The sequence below is a fragment of the Caenorhabditis remanei genome, chromosome III (genome assembly GCF_010183535.1).
Source record: "Caenorhabditis remanei strain PX506 chromosome III, whole genome shotgun sequence".
Taxonomy (NCBI): domain Eukaryota; kingdom Metazoa; phylum Nematoda; class Chromadorea; order Rhabditida; family Rhabditidae; genus Caenorhabditis; species Caenorhabditis remanei.
In genome coordinates this window covers 7,174,026-7,187,063 of record NC_071330.1, presented here as the reverse complement: position 1 = coordinate 7,187,063, position 13,038 = coordinate 7,174,026, and the positions used below count along the sequence as shown (strand labels likewise).

At 38.7% G+C, this 13,038-nt stretch overlaps 6 protein-coding genes across 6 annotated transcripts; 2 read left to right on the top strand and 4 right to left on the bottom strand.

The window, feature by feature from the left end:
• Window positions 1-156: 156 nt before the first annotated feature.
• Window positions 157-1,084, bottom strand: GCK72_009675 (uncharacterized protein; the record flags this gene model as incomplete). The annotated part of the gene is made up of 3 exons (XM_003112988.2): window positions 157-316; window positions 370-498; window positions 1,002-1,084. The coding sequence occupies 3 exons, from the start codon at window positions 1,082-1,084 to the stop codon at window positions 157-159; spliced, it is 372 nt and encodes a 123-aa protein (XP_003113036.1).
• Window positions 1,085-1,684: 600 nt separating this feature from the next.
• On the top strand, window positions 1,685-4,724 carry GCK72_009674 (uncharacterized protein; the record flags this gene model as incomplete). The annotated part of the gene is made up of 8 exons (XM_053727484.1): window positions 1,685-1,702; window positions 1,757-1,849; window positions 1,894-2,307; window positions 2,360-2,833; window positions 2,987-3,441; window positions 3,488-4,373; window positions 4,419-4,562; window positions 4,608-4,724. 8 exons carry the CDS (start codon window positions 1,685-1,687, stop codon window positions 4,722-4,724), a joined length of 2,601 nt encoding a protein of 866 aa, XP_053587061.1.
• A 427-nt stretch (window positions 4,725-5,151) lies between these two features.
• On the bottom strand, window positions 5,152-6,929 carry GCK72_009673 (uncharacterized protein; the record flags this gene model as incomplete). Its single annotated transcript, XM_003113317.2, has 10 exons — window positions 5,152-5,262; window positions 5,307-5,480; window positions 5,530-5,622; window positions 5,681-5,764; window positions 5,830-5,941; window positions 5,999-6,069; window positions 6,123-6,203; window positions 6,253-6,455; window positions 6,510-6,707; window positions 6,770-6,929. The coding sequence occupies 10 exons, from the start codon at window positions 6,927-6,929 to the stop codon at window positions 5,152-5,154; spliced, it is 1,287 nt and encodes a 428-aa protein (XP_003113365.2).
• A 291-nt stretch (window positions 6,930-7,220) lies between these two features.
• Window positions 7,221-8,366, bottom strand: GCK72_009672 (uncharacterized protein; the record flags this gene model as incomplete). Its single annotated transcript, XM_003113104.2, has 4 exons — window positions 7,221-7,370; window positions 7,717-7,820; window positions 7,865-8,049; window positions 8,095-8,366. 4 exons carry the CDS (start codon window positions 8,364-8,366, stop codon window positions 7,221-7,223), a joined length of 711 nt encoding a protein of 236 aa, XP_003113152.1.
• Window positions 8,367-10,256: 1,890 nt separating this feature from the next.
• GCK72_009671 (uncharacterized protein) lies at window positions 10,257-10,868 on the top strand (the record flags this gene model as incomplete). Its single annotated transcript, XM_053727483.1, has 3 exons — window positions 10,257-10,355; window positions 10,404-10,751; window positions 10,797-10,868. The coding sequence occupies 3 exons, from the start codon at window positions 10,257-10,259 to the stop codon at window positions 10,866-10,868; spliced, it is 519 nt and encodes a 172-aa protein (XP_053587060.1).
• Window positions 10,869-11,157: 289 nt separating this feature from the next.
• Window positions 11,158-12,511, bottom strand: GCK72_009670 (uncharacterized protein; the record flags this gene model as incomplete). The annotated part of the gene is made up of 5 exons (XM_003112937.2): window positions 11,158-11,246; window positions 11,290-11,417; window positions 11,466-11,542; window positions 11,593-12,177; window positions 12,434-12,511. 5 exons carry the CDS (start codon window positions 12,509-12,511, stop codon window positions 11,158-11,160), a joined length of 957 nt encoding a protein of 318 aa, XP_003112985.2.
• Window positions 12,512-13,038: the final 527 nt, after the last annotated feature.

Genomic DNA, 13,038 nt, shown 5'->3' with positions numbered 1-13,038 from the left:
TACATTTTACTTAAACTTGCATATAAAACTGGGTAGATATGAGAAGGCAAGTTACCTTTTTATGACTGAAAAATACATAAATCTTGTATAAAAAATTTAATTGGCATTTTGACAAACAACAATAACATCATAACAAAATAGATACATATGAAGAGATCAACATTGAGAATTTTCAGAGAGTTTTCTTTTTAATCCGCTTTCTTTCGCTTTTCCGAAACTTTCACACATTTTAATCGTTTTCAGCGACAAATCGATCATTTCGACTGCATTGTTGATTGATTTTGAAAGAGATTTTGGGTCTCTGCTTTCGATATTACTGGAAGAAAAAATGAAATTGAAACATATATAGTTGAGAATAAAGAGGCTCACATAATAACGAACTCTCCTTCACTTGACACTTGTCTTCGCGCACCACTTCTGCTCGGTTCTTTATCGATTTTTATGACATCTGCCACTGTGCTCGCCGCATTTTCGCTCCCAACAGATAACTTCACTTGTCTGAAATCCGAAATTACTTACCGTAAAAACTGTAATATAGGCGCATGCGCCTCTATTTTTCAACCCCCTTCTGAAAGTGCGCCTCTATTACAGGGGCGCCTCTAATAGAGGGTGCGCCTCTATTTTTCAACCTGCCCGTTTGGCTATTTTTTTAAACTTTTAAGTCATTAATATTCAATCAAACTAACATTTTTCTGGCAAAATTACTCAAATATCCTGAAATTTGCAGTACTTTGAACAAAAAAGTTAGGTTTTATTGTTTTTTTTTCACGAACTTTGAAAATGAATGATTGAAAAACAGAAAAATATCTCAAGCATATTAAGGGGGCGCCTCTATTAGAGGGTGCGCCACTATTATTCAAAGCGACTATCAGGGGGCGCCTCTATTAGAGGGGCGCCTCTAATAAAGGGGCGCTTCTATTACAGTTTTTACGGTAGTCAGGTTCATTTCTGAATATTTGTCGAACTGTCTATTCGGTTAATAATTTATAAATTAAACATACGCGGAATGAATAAACGCAGTGTTCGTAGAGGATGACTCGAATTCTTCATCGGAAGACGAAGATGAACTGCTATCTACTTCCATTTTACTCATGAAGTCTGAAAACTCTTTTGTTTGAAATAATACTAAATTTATAATAAAACAATTTAAATAAATAAAGTGTTTTTTGCTGTTTTTAGAGCCAAATATTCAATTGAATTAGCGTACCAAAAGAATGAAAGCTGGATTTTTTTTAGATGAAATCCGTAGATTTCCAAGAATTATTGCCAACTCATGTTTGAAGGCGCTCGTGTCGATTTACGCAACTGGTCTCGCCGCGGCCCCGATTTTGAACGCTTTCGAAATTTAGACAATTTCGCGCCCAGTCCAGCCGCTTTTTTAAAGTTCAAAACTGATTTCTTGTAAAATTTTGAACTGGAAAGTACATTAAAACTGTTGTTGCGGTAATCTAGTCTTCCACGCCGTAGTCGTATTTCGGAACACAGTTTACACCTTGTTAATATTTCCTCGCTATTTAAATATTGAAATACTTTTGACACTCTCGTATGAAAATCCCCGCCAACTTTCATCTCCCCTGAAGTTCTAATGATGACATTTGCTCCCATTTCAATTTTCCTTTCAATCTGACTCAATTTTTTTTCTAAGCATTAGAATATATATTTTTCAGCTCAAATCGTGTCCGTGATGAGCGATCAAAAGACGGTGAGTGACTTTGCCATGAATAGTTATACTCACCAAAAAATGAAGCAATTACAGACTATCGGACGCGTTGTCGCCGGTGTCGTCGATGTCCAACAGACTATGGCTTTGCAGTTTGATTCCCTTACAAAAGGACTAGAGGCTTTGAAGGTTTGTTATGCATTTCTGTCAATGAAAGACTTTCTAAACTTCAGCTTGAGCATCAATCTGGCATCTCACAACTCCGAGAAGATATTCGACGCTCGGACGATCGATCTCAAAAACAGTTATCAGATATCAATGCTCTTCATAGTAAGGAGTTGGAAAGACTCCATCAAATTATTCACGCTCTTCTTGCACGAGACGCTTCTTCCCTTGGCGCAGCAGCAATGATTCCACCGGCACAACTGCAACAACAGCAACAGCTTATTATGATGCAACGTCAGATTGATATTGCTCATGCTCAAGCACAAGCCCACGCTCAAAACCAAGCAATGGTGAACTTATTTAGTGCCGCAAATGGAGCACCAAAGCAAGTTATTCCTGTCCAACAGCCAATGAGTACTCCAGCACCACAATTGAAACCTCAAGTTCCGACGCCGACTGCCGCAATTTCAATTTTGCCGAAGGTAAAGATGAAAATACAATTTTCAATTATAACCCATGCCGAAGAACTTTCAGGCAACTCCAACTGCGGAAGTGACAATCCCAACTTCGAAACCATCTTTCCCGTCGACAACGTCCGTTGCTGAAAAGCAAACAACTTCTGTTGTTATTCCTGAGAAACCAAAGAATGCTGCAACACCGGCATCCTCTGGGTTCTCGTTCGGTGGAACCACTCCAACTCTTCCAATTTTCGGAAAGAAAACTGAAGCGACAGCTGTTTCTCCAGCAGTCGTTCCACCTGGTGATGATGATGATGATAAAGAAGAAGATTACGAGCCAGAAGGCGAATTCAAACCTGTTATTCCGTTGCCAGATCTTATTGAAGTCAAAACTGGTGAAGAGGAAGAGCAAGCGGTTTTTACAAATCGTGCTAAGCTCTATATATTTGCCAACGAAACAAGTGAATGGAAAGAACGAGGAACTGGTGAATTGAAAGTTCTTTACAACAAGGAAAAGAAGTCATGGAGAGTTGTTATGCGACGAGAACAGGTGACCATTTCGGAGGAGACGCTTCCTTCTAATAGTGTGAACGGAAGCGAAGAGCTATGCTGGAATATTCAGGTTATTCCATGTAAAAGAACTCCGCCTCAATCAAACGATCCCATGACTGATGCCATTGCTTTATTTATATTCATTTTACAGGTTCTCAAAGTTTGTGCCAACTTCCCGATTGTTGGCTCGATGAGCATTCAGCAAATGAAATCCAATGAGAAGGCCTACACATGGTTCTGTGAAGACTTCTCTGAAGATGAACCTGCTCATGTGAAACTCTCTGCCCGTTTTGCCAATGTGGATATCGCCACCGAGTTCAAAACCCTTTTCGAAAAGGCTGTCGCAGAACACAAGTCTACAGGAACTATCGATAAAGAAATCAAACCCGCTGAGAAAAAAACTGAAGTTAAAAAAGAAATTAAAGAAGAGATAGAAATTCCAGCGAACAAAAGCGCTGTTAATGGTTTTGGCGACAAGTTCAAACAAGAACCGGGATCGTGGGAATGCTCGGTGTGTTATGTCCACTGCAAACCCGATGTTGATGAATGTGCCTGCTGTGGAACATCCAAAGACGGATCTGCGAAAGAAAAGAACATATTTTCTAAGTAGGAAAATAAATAGTTACTGTTCGAGTATAATTTTATTATTCAGACCATCGTTGCTTCAGCCAAATCCAGGAACTCCGAAGGTTACGTTCGGTTTTGGCGCATCTGCTCCAGCAAAAGAGCCGGTTGCTCAAACCTCTCAATTTGGTGCATCTCTCAATGGATCTCCAAGCACGAACAACAGCATTTTTGGGGGAGGAACTCCAAAAGGCACCAACATTTTCGGAGGTGGAACCACAAATACTCCAACTTTCTCATTCAACAAACCAGCAGCTGCAACGAATGCTACTACTCCTTCTTTCAATTTCAATAAGCCTACAGGCTCAACTTCTTCTCCAGTGCCAGTCAGTTCAGCTGGTAACTCTTTGTTTGGCGGTGGATTGTCCAAAACTGATTCACCAGTAGCTACACCATCCTTCTCGTTCAGTAAATCTTCGGAAACAACTGCAACCAAGCCTACGTTTTCATTCGGGAAACAGGCAACGACTGCGTCTTCACCGGCCGTAGCAGATGATAAAAAATCTTCCGAGACACCGAAGAACGTGTTTGGCAGCTTTGCGTCAGGAGGAACGACGTTTGCTTCTTTGGCGACCAGTGGAACTGGCTCAATATTCGACACCACAAACGCCCAGAAAGCTCAACAAGAATTAGCCTCCCAGAAGAAGACGAGTGTTTTCGGTAGCAAGTCCAACACACCCAATACTACAGTCACATCTACATCCAGAAACGATGATACCGAAGATGCTACTGAGGAAGGAGATGGAGAGTACGAACCGGAAGTTGATTTCAAACCAGTTATCCCACTCCCTGACTTGATTGAAGTGAAAACTGGAGAAGAAGACGAAGAGGTCATGTTCACTGCCAGATGCAAGCTCTACAAATACTATTCCGACCTTCAGGAGAATAAAGAACGCGGTCTTGGAGATATTAAGGTTTGAATAGTTAAAACAAGTACAGTTCCACTTTATATTTTTCAGCTTCTGAAAAGCAGGGACGGGAAGTACCGAATCGTGATGCGCCGTGAGCAAGTTCACAAACTGTGTGCCAATTTCCGCATTGACAAATCAATCAAATTGAACCCGAAACCCAACTTGCCGAATGTGCTCACCTTCATGTGCCAGGTATAATTCATTGAATGCAGTAGTCGTTATTGATTTATTTTTTAGGACTTCTCTGAAGACCCATCAAATGCGGATGCTGCTATTTTCACCGCCAAGTTCAAGGATGAGGCTACTGCTACAGCTTTCAAAACTGCGGTTCAAGAGGCACAATCGACGATGTGATTCTATCGTCTTTAACTCCTTTCCAATCATTATTTATTTTCTATTTGGCCATCAATTCTTGGTGTTAGTCCCGTCGTTTTAATTTCATACCCAGTTTTACTCCTCATTTTCTTCTTTCGAAGCATTGTTTATCTTTAGTACTGTGTAGATCTTTCTCCTTTTTCTTCTTCTTCACCCACCTCTCAAATGTCTCATTGTTCTCATCTGAAAACGCGTCCCCCACCAAACTATATTTTTATGATTCATCACTTTTGTCAAGAAATTTTTAAGCTAACCCAATTCCCAAACTTCGTTTATATTTTAATGACGATCGTCACTTCAATAAATTGTGAATGATTCAAATACGAGCAAATCTGTAATGTTTATGAGAGTATCAGAAGTATCCACAGAAAATAAAAGCGAATAAGGAAATTGATATAATATGGAATTAACGCTTGATTTGATCATCGAGATGAGTAACTTCCGAGTAGACGAGCGTCTTCGACGGGATCGTATTCTGGGGACACAAAAGAGTCATCGTTCGCTTTTCCATGTCGACCTAAACCGTACATGCTTTCTTTACTATCAGGTGTAAAAGCTAACCTCGGTAACAAGACAGAATCCATGAACCGCTTCTTTGAGTACTGTTTCATCGGGTTTCTGACTACGCGAGAAAGCGAACAGATGATGCTTGATGTCAACTGATGGCTCCATAACAACCACTTTTGTCTCATGATTCTCTACTTCCATACCAAAAGGCAAACACGAATCGGGAAGCTAAAAGTAGCTTGTATTTTCATGGAATGCTATAGGAAGCGTTCCTTACCTGCTCGGCACCAACTTTGCACAGTGTGACGTCATCAAATGGGACGTCAAAAGTGAATGGGTAGAGATTGTTAGAACGAGTTCCATAGAAATACTGAAATTTGTTTGCATAAATTTTGAACATCGTCAAATTTATTTTCTTCAAAACCTACTCGGTGGACGTTTTCTCCTCTCATCTTCGCCCGAATTTGGGTTGTTCTCTGTTCAACTCCTCCAGATTTCGGAACGTGTGTCAACTGAAATAAAACAAACATAATGCATTTCCTTTTTTCATGATTTTAATTTAATCATTATCGCTTACTCGAACAAATTCAGGCAATTCTTTACTCAAATCGCTGTAAAGCCTCTCATGATCAAGAACGATTACGACATCCACTTCAAAAGCCGATGCTGCTTTCACGATGCACTTATAACTGAAATAATGAGAAATAATAGAATAATGAGCATAGAATTTTAATGAATTATCTCACCCTTCTCCATCAACCCATCCACAAGTATTAATTATCATTCCACCGATCTTCGCTTCATCGTTCTCTTGGATCTGAAATGGTAGATTCACACAACACGCTTCTAACTGTTTCATTATTATTATACCTGAGAATTAATAGTTGATGCCAATTGCTTAAAAAGTGCTTCGTAGAGAGACAAATTTTTAGACGGTGATGTGTGGCCAAACTGAAATTTTATTTCGTTTCGTTGACAGGTTTTTTCTTCGAATTCTCACATTATAAACTAACGGAGAATTTCTTTCGAAACTGTCCACAACGTCAGCGGTTTTCTGTACCAAAACAGCTGCAACCGTTCCTGGTACTGATATATTATTTTGACCAACATCAAGTTCAACGAAAATCGGACTACGTCCTTGACGAACAGAGTAATTGCACAGTATACGTGAAACTGTACTTTTTCCAACATCCGTTGGTCCAACTGTAAAAGATTAAAGTAAGTTTCTGGACAAAAGATAACAGATTTCCTGCTTACCTAACAACAACCTGGGACCTTTTGGTTTATTTGAAGTATTAAATGCCTGCTCTTCTCGTTTCTTTCGAACTTCTTCCATAGCAGCGTGTATATTCAAATAGATAATCATCGGAGTAGTCTCTGCCACGTATGCACTTTCAGTAGCACCAACCAATTCTACTGTAGCACTTGTGAATGTGAAAACTGCCACACGTGACTCTGAATTATTAATTGATTAACTCGATACCCAGATAATGATGTCATATAGTTCAGAAACTTACTGGCTGGGAAGATGTATTTTTTGTTCAGTATCAGTTGCGTGCCGAAAATTTCCGCATATCCATTTACAAGCTCCAAGCAAACATCAGAATCTTCACCAGCCGCAAACCTCAGCTCACAATTTTCTTTCAATTTGAATTCTTGAACTTGTTCCTCACTCATCTGAAATACAGATTCATGAAAATTTATTATTCTCCTTATTCAGATAGTACGAGTAATTCAAGAGTAAACGATGTCAGAAATATAGAAACTTTGAAGAAAATGAGCTAACAGCAAAAATTGCAATCCAACCGCGGGTTCATTCTTTAAGAGACCAGAATATTAATTAGAAAAAAAAACGCAACAAAAGAAAACTATTTTATGATTGAAAGAAAACAGTCTAAATTACCTAAAAAATAACGAGAAAAAGTCAACAGAAATTATTTTTAAAAGAGAGAACAAGATAAAGAGAATCTATTTGGAAATGAACTTCTTAATCTTATCCAAGAGTCCAACGTATTGCGAGTGTTCATAATGAGTGGCGTACGCAACAAGAGTTTTGCAGAACCGAGCGTCAAGACCGCGTTCTTCCAAATAACGCACGAACAAGAGATCGTGGAGGTCCTGAAAAGAAAAGAAATCAATAAACGGTGACCCAGTAAACAGCGGGTGAAGGCGTGGGAAAATGGAAAGGGATGAACGCCGCAGTTGATGTTGTAACCTCATCAGTCTTCCTGGAGGAACTGCGGAGTATTTTTCACATTTTTGCGCTTTTGGACCCCGCGGGTTGATAGAAAAGTGAGTTGAGTCCGCGGAAAAGTTACTCTGGACGCATCATAAAAATCATATAATTTCCGAAGTATAATCAGCTTTTCATCTTATTCTGTTTTTCAACCGTGTGTGATAAATGAACATTTCCAACTTAGTATAAAAGGTAGCAACTTGAAAAAATCCTTCTTCGACAACTCACCGGATCAATGTACTTTCCGCTACTAGCATAAACTTCCGATGGTACATCTTCATTTCCATTGTTAGCTGATGGAGCTACGTAAAACTCTTCTACACGGAAGTCGTCTAAACATGATTTAACTTTTTTAAAGTGACGCTGATTTTCTTACACTCATCTGGTTGATCATCAACCGGAACAAGCTCGAGATGGAAGCAGAGTCTTTGATCTCCTTTGGTAATTTCGACGGTGAATGGAGGAAGAGCAACTGGAACCGGAGCCACGGCTTGAGATGGCTCATCATCAAATCCCTCATCCATGTCGACAGAGTGATTCACGTTGAAAACAACAAGAATACTGAAAAGTCTCAATCAAGATTTGTCGAAAATATCCTATTCTCACTCTTCATTTCCATTCTTCTTTGTAAGTCGAACTTCAGCTTCTTTGGTTGTGACAGCGAATCCTGGGAAAGTAGGGGCTACAGCGCCTTGAAGATTGTCTTTGCTCAATTGTTGTTCAGCCTCTATCTCGCGGTTCAGAGCCTGTTGGAGTTCGGGGGTGACCGACATAACTTTGGCGGTTTGTGAAAAATGACGCGGAGATACCATTTTGACAACGTTTGTGGATCGGAGAGCCACGCGGGTTAGGGAGCGGACGAGAGAAGCAGTGTTCATTTTACCTTCAAGAAAATTCTGGACTGTGAAAATTGAAAAATATAATGGTGTGTCCAAAGTTGCTACAACGACAAATCTGCGGCGTCCAAAGTTGATTTGTAGGTTTGTAGTTTTTACAGGTTTCGCAGTTGAAAAATTAGGGATGAGCGATAACGCATAACTGCAAACCTGCAAATCTACAAATCAACTTTGGACACCGCAGATTTGTCGTTTTTGCTGTTTTGCAGCAACTTTGGACGCACCATAAGCTAATCAGAATGAATCATGATGCAAATTACGTAATTAGACTGGAGTACAGACGCACCAGATGAAAATTCATTATTAAAATTGCGTTTAGAGAGAACTTCTCAGTAAATGCACAATGGAACAGAAGTTATCAAAAACTCTATGAAAAAGCGTTGAACCATCTGCATAGAAAATATAAAATACGAAAAAGCGGGAGAAAATTCAAATAGTGTATTTCGTGGTGAGATATCGCTGTTGCGAAACTACATGTGCCTTTAAATTGGCGCGCTCTCAAAAAAGTTTTTGAAAAGAGTTTTCTGCGCTTTTTCTTAATTTTTTAAAAATATTGCGACTTCAATTAGCAGTCTCTTTTCAAAAATTAAAATTTTAATAATTTTAAAAATAGATAAATTCTTAAATATGAATAAGATGAAGTTGTCCGTTCAACAAATTGCGCTCTGAAACGACAGCTGCAGTGATGACTCACTTCTTCATAGATATGTGGAATAGAGAAGCGACGTGTCGCGTAATCTGAATACTACATTCAAAATGTGTTATAATTTCTTTCTTTTTTCTAAGAAACTTTCACTTGAGTAGTTTAAAAACATTTCCCAATTTAGACAGAGATAATGATATGGTTTTATCTACGTTCTGTTTTCTCAACTTGGATTCACTTCTATTCATTTCCAACGCGCATCTTGTTCATCGCGACGATTCCGCCCTGTCGTTCTCATGTCCTTCCAAAGCCTCCTGAGACTGTCCGTATAAACACAATTGTGAGGGTATGCCTGCCTATACTCTCTCGCGCCGTCGCATTGCTTCTTCGTTTCCGAATATCGATTGTTTCGTTCTTTCCGTTTATGTTTGCCCGTCGTGAATCACTTCATATACTCTTTTTCCTTTCCGGATTCTCGACGAGTAGACGGTCAATCTCGTTTCATATAAAATATTTTTTAATGATGCCAAGAAAGATTTTACTTTTCTTTTCGTAACAATGTGTTGTAAAATTGTAGACAATTACGAGGTTTTAGTTTCATTGTAAATCAAAACGTTGAAGGAGGCCCTGAAGCTGTGAAATCTAAGAACTGCCAGAAATCTTCCAAATCTGATTTTAGAACTAGTTCAAGCTCGTTTGAAAAATTTTGTCGAAACAAAAATGTCGGAGCTTTTTATTTCGATAATATCCAACAACCTAAATTCGGGCAGTCACGGATTCTCCAACATGATATTAATCTTCTGTTACTCGGTCAATATCTTCCATTTCTGTCATATTTCGGAGAAGATTTGATTCTAAGATACTCGAAATATATGGACAGAAAGTTTGCTTTAATGCCTGCATCAACGATAATGTGTTATGTTCACAGAAAGTAAAGCAAAAAAGATTCGTGATGAAAGAAAACCATCTTATGAAAAATTTTGTATTGGATGACTCACTATTGTTTTATCAATTTTTGCCGCCCACTTTTGTTGTTTTCTCTTTCTGACTCAGCTCCTTCCTCTTTTTTTAAATTCATACATTTTTGGTCGTATACGACTGCTTGAAGGCAGTTGAAGGCAAAAATTCGTTGATACCCTCTTATTTTTTTCAACTTTCCGTGAACTCTAAATTGCTATCATACATATTTAACCTTCTAAGTTTATTCATTCCAGGAAACCCATCGCAAAATGGCCTCTCGTAAAACCGTCAACCGTCGCCAACGACCACAAAGAGCCACATCAAATGTCTTCGCAATGTTCGATCAAGCTCAAATACAAGAGTTCAAGGTATTGTTGTTCAATCATCAAATCAATCAAAGAATTTTTCGTTTACAGGAGGCGTTCAACATGATCGATCAAAACCGTGACGGATTCATTGATCAAGAAGATTTGAAAGATATGTTCGCTTCCCTGGGAAAAGAAGTGTCAGAACAATTCATTGACTCCATGATTAATGAGGCTCCTGGCGCCCAACCAATCAACTTCACCATGTTCCTTACCTTGTTTGGTGAAAAACTAACGGGTACTGATCCGGAAGAAGTCATTCGGAACGCGTTCCAGTGCTTCGATGAGGACAACTCTGGAAAACTCAACGAAGAACATCTTCGAGAGTTACTGACGACAATGGGCGAGAGATACACCGAGGAACAAGTGGATGAACTGTTTAGAGATGCCCCAATCAAGGTTTTCAAAATATTTAAGTTAGATAAACATTGATTTCTATTTCAGAATGGTCAATTCGATTATGTCGAGTTCACTCGCATGCTCAAACACGGAACTAAGGACAAGGACGAGGCCTAAGCTATCGATCAATCCGGAAACACTCAATTCTAGCATTGAAAGCTCTAGAATTCGAGTTGTTTTCAGTCTCCTGTTTTCCTTCATTTTTTAACGCTACCATCGCTTCTTCACGCTTATCCAAGCCTGCTTCTTTTGCTGAAATCCTCACTCTATTTATTGTCATTTTTATTGTAAATTCCGTATGTGCATAAATAAACTCGAACATTTTCAAGCCAAAGTATTCATTAATATTATCTGTTAAAGCAATTTGTTTTTTTAGTCACAGAAAGAGTTTTCATTCGGATGGCAATCACAGGAGAGTGTTGATGAGCTCGTCGCTTGAAGCATTAAGAAGCATTAAAAGAGAAACCGGTGATTTTTCGAGTTGTCGAGTAATCTCTGCAAAAATATTGATACGTTCAGAAGTAAAACTATTAAATACCACTGAAAATAGTTTGAGTGTTTGCTAAAGTGCAGTTTTGTGATTTGTAAATTGAGCAGAATCGGGCCATTGAAGCTGCATGAAGAGCCGAGAAAAAGGGATAGAGACCTTCGTTTTCGTTTCCATATCTGAAATATTTTGAAACAGATTAATAGGATTCTTCTTGTAATTCTCACCCATCGAAAGCTCCTTTCTGCAATTGTGTTAAAATGATACTTGTTATATTAATTGAAACAACTGCCAAGGGGAAATCCTGAAAAGTAGAACGTTTGCATGACATCTGAAATCCCAGAATCCACTCACAGTAGGTTCTGTAGTTGCTAAAAGTACAATTGCTCGTAGTATATTCGCTGGAACTCTTTGTGTGAATGTATGCATTTGCAGTAATCCGAGCACACCACAACCTCGAAAATCTGTGTGTGGAGTGGCAGACTGAAAGCCTACAGTAACCCAATGAGCTCCAACTCGTGATGGATTGGTGACGTGGGAGTATTCAGAAGACGTCATCAATGAACGTGAAACATTATTGAAGTAATCGGAGAGAAGCAACCAATGTGTCCCGTTCTCGTGATCATATGGTATCTGAGCAAGTTTCATGATCAATGTCTTGTCTGTATATGCTTTTGGACTCATTTGAGCCTTCACAGGACGACATAGACAGACATCGATTATTCGGTCGAATGTTGAACGATTATCGGATGTTTCTGGTTTCTTGATTTCTTTTTCTGCCCCATCATCACCCGATTGTTGTGGTACTGTGTTTGATGATGTGGCAATCAGAAGTGGATAAAGATCTTGAAGAGATGTTTCTGCTGCAACTGCAACTGTTGGAGATCCTGGTTCATGTGTTACATCCATTTTCAGAGCATCTGCACCTTTTAGTTCAATCTGAAATATATTGAAGTTCAGAAAACTTTGTATATCAGATGTATATTATCAGACTAATGTACAGTTTATACTGGATTAAAAACCTGAGAAATTTAGCAATAAAGCGAGATTATGTGAACAAAAATTATCATATAGAGAAAGAATCAGTTTCAGTTTGTCATAGTTGAATAAAAATTATAATTATGAAGAGACTGTCGCGGGTATTCCCAGATCAGATTTTGATCAGATAGGTTCAGATTAATTTCTAAATTCTCACCTCACACCATTCTTCTAAAACTCGTAATCTTTCTTTTCTCCATGCTTCTTGTTCTGCTTCCAGTGGATCCTCCTCCATAAGGTCTGAAAATTTAAATTTAAAAAATACAGTAGAAATCAGAATTTGACGTGGGGTTTTTTCAGATATGACTTGGAATAAAGTTTTCCAAAAAATTGATGTAAAGAGTGTATCTAAAAGAAAGACGTGTGATTTAGAGAGTATAGAAAAATGAGAGACGGTTGAGAAAAATGGAGTTAGAAGAAGAGACGCAGATGGTTGAAGATATGTGACCAATTGCACGTTCAGTTGGAGTCTAAGTGCATGTTACACTCATCACAATCTTCAAACCACTAGGGTGACAATAGTCGGATGAACTAGTAGTTAGATGAGTTATTTCTAGAGGAATGGGAAATGTGAAAAGAAAATTTATAGAGAAATGCAGGAAAGGGCAATATACCTATTTGGAACACAATGAAGTTCTTTTACGGTCAAGTGAGAAGCCTAGTGATAAGGAAAATGAATGAAATAATCTATTCTTTGGAGACGGTCAAGCTACCTGTTAAATCGAAAGAGTAGCAGTCTTATGTATTTCTGAAAAGCTTGTT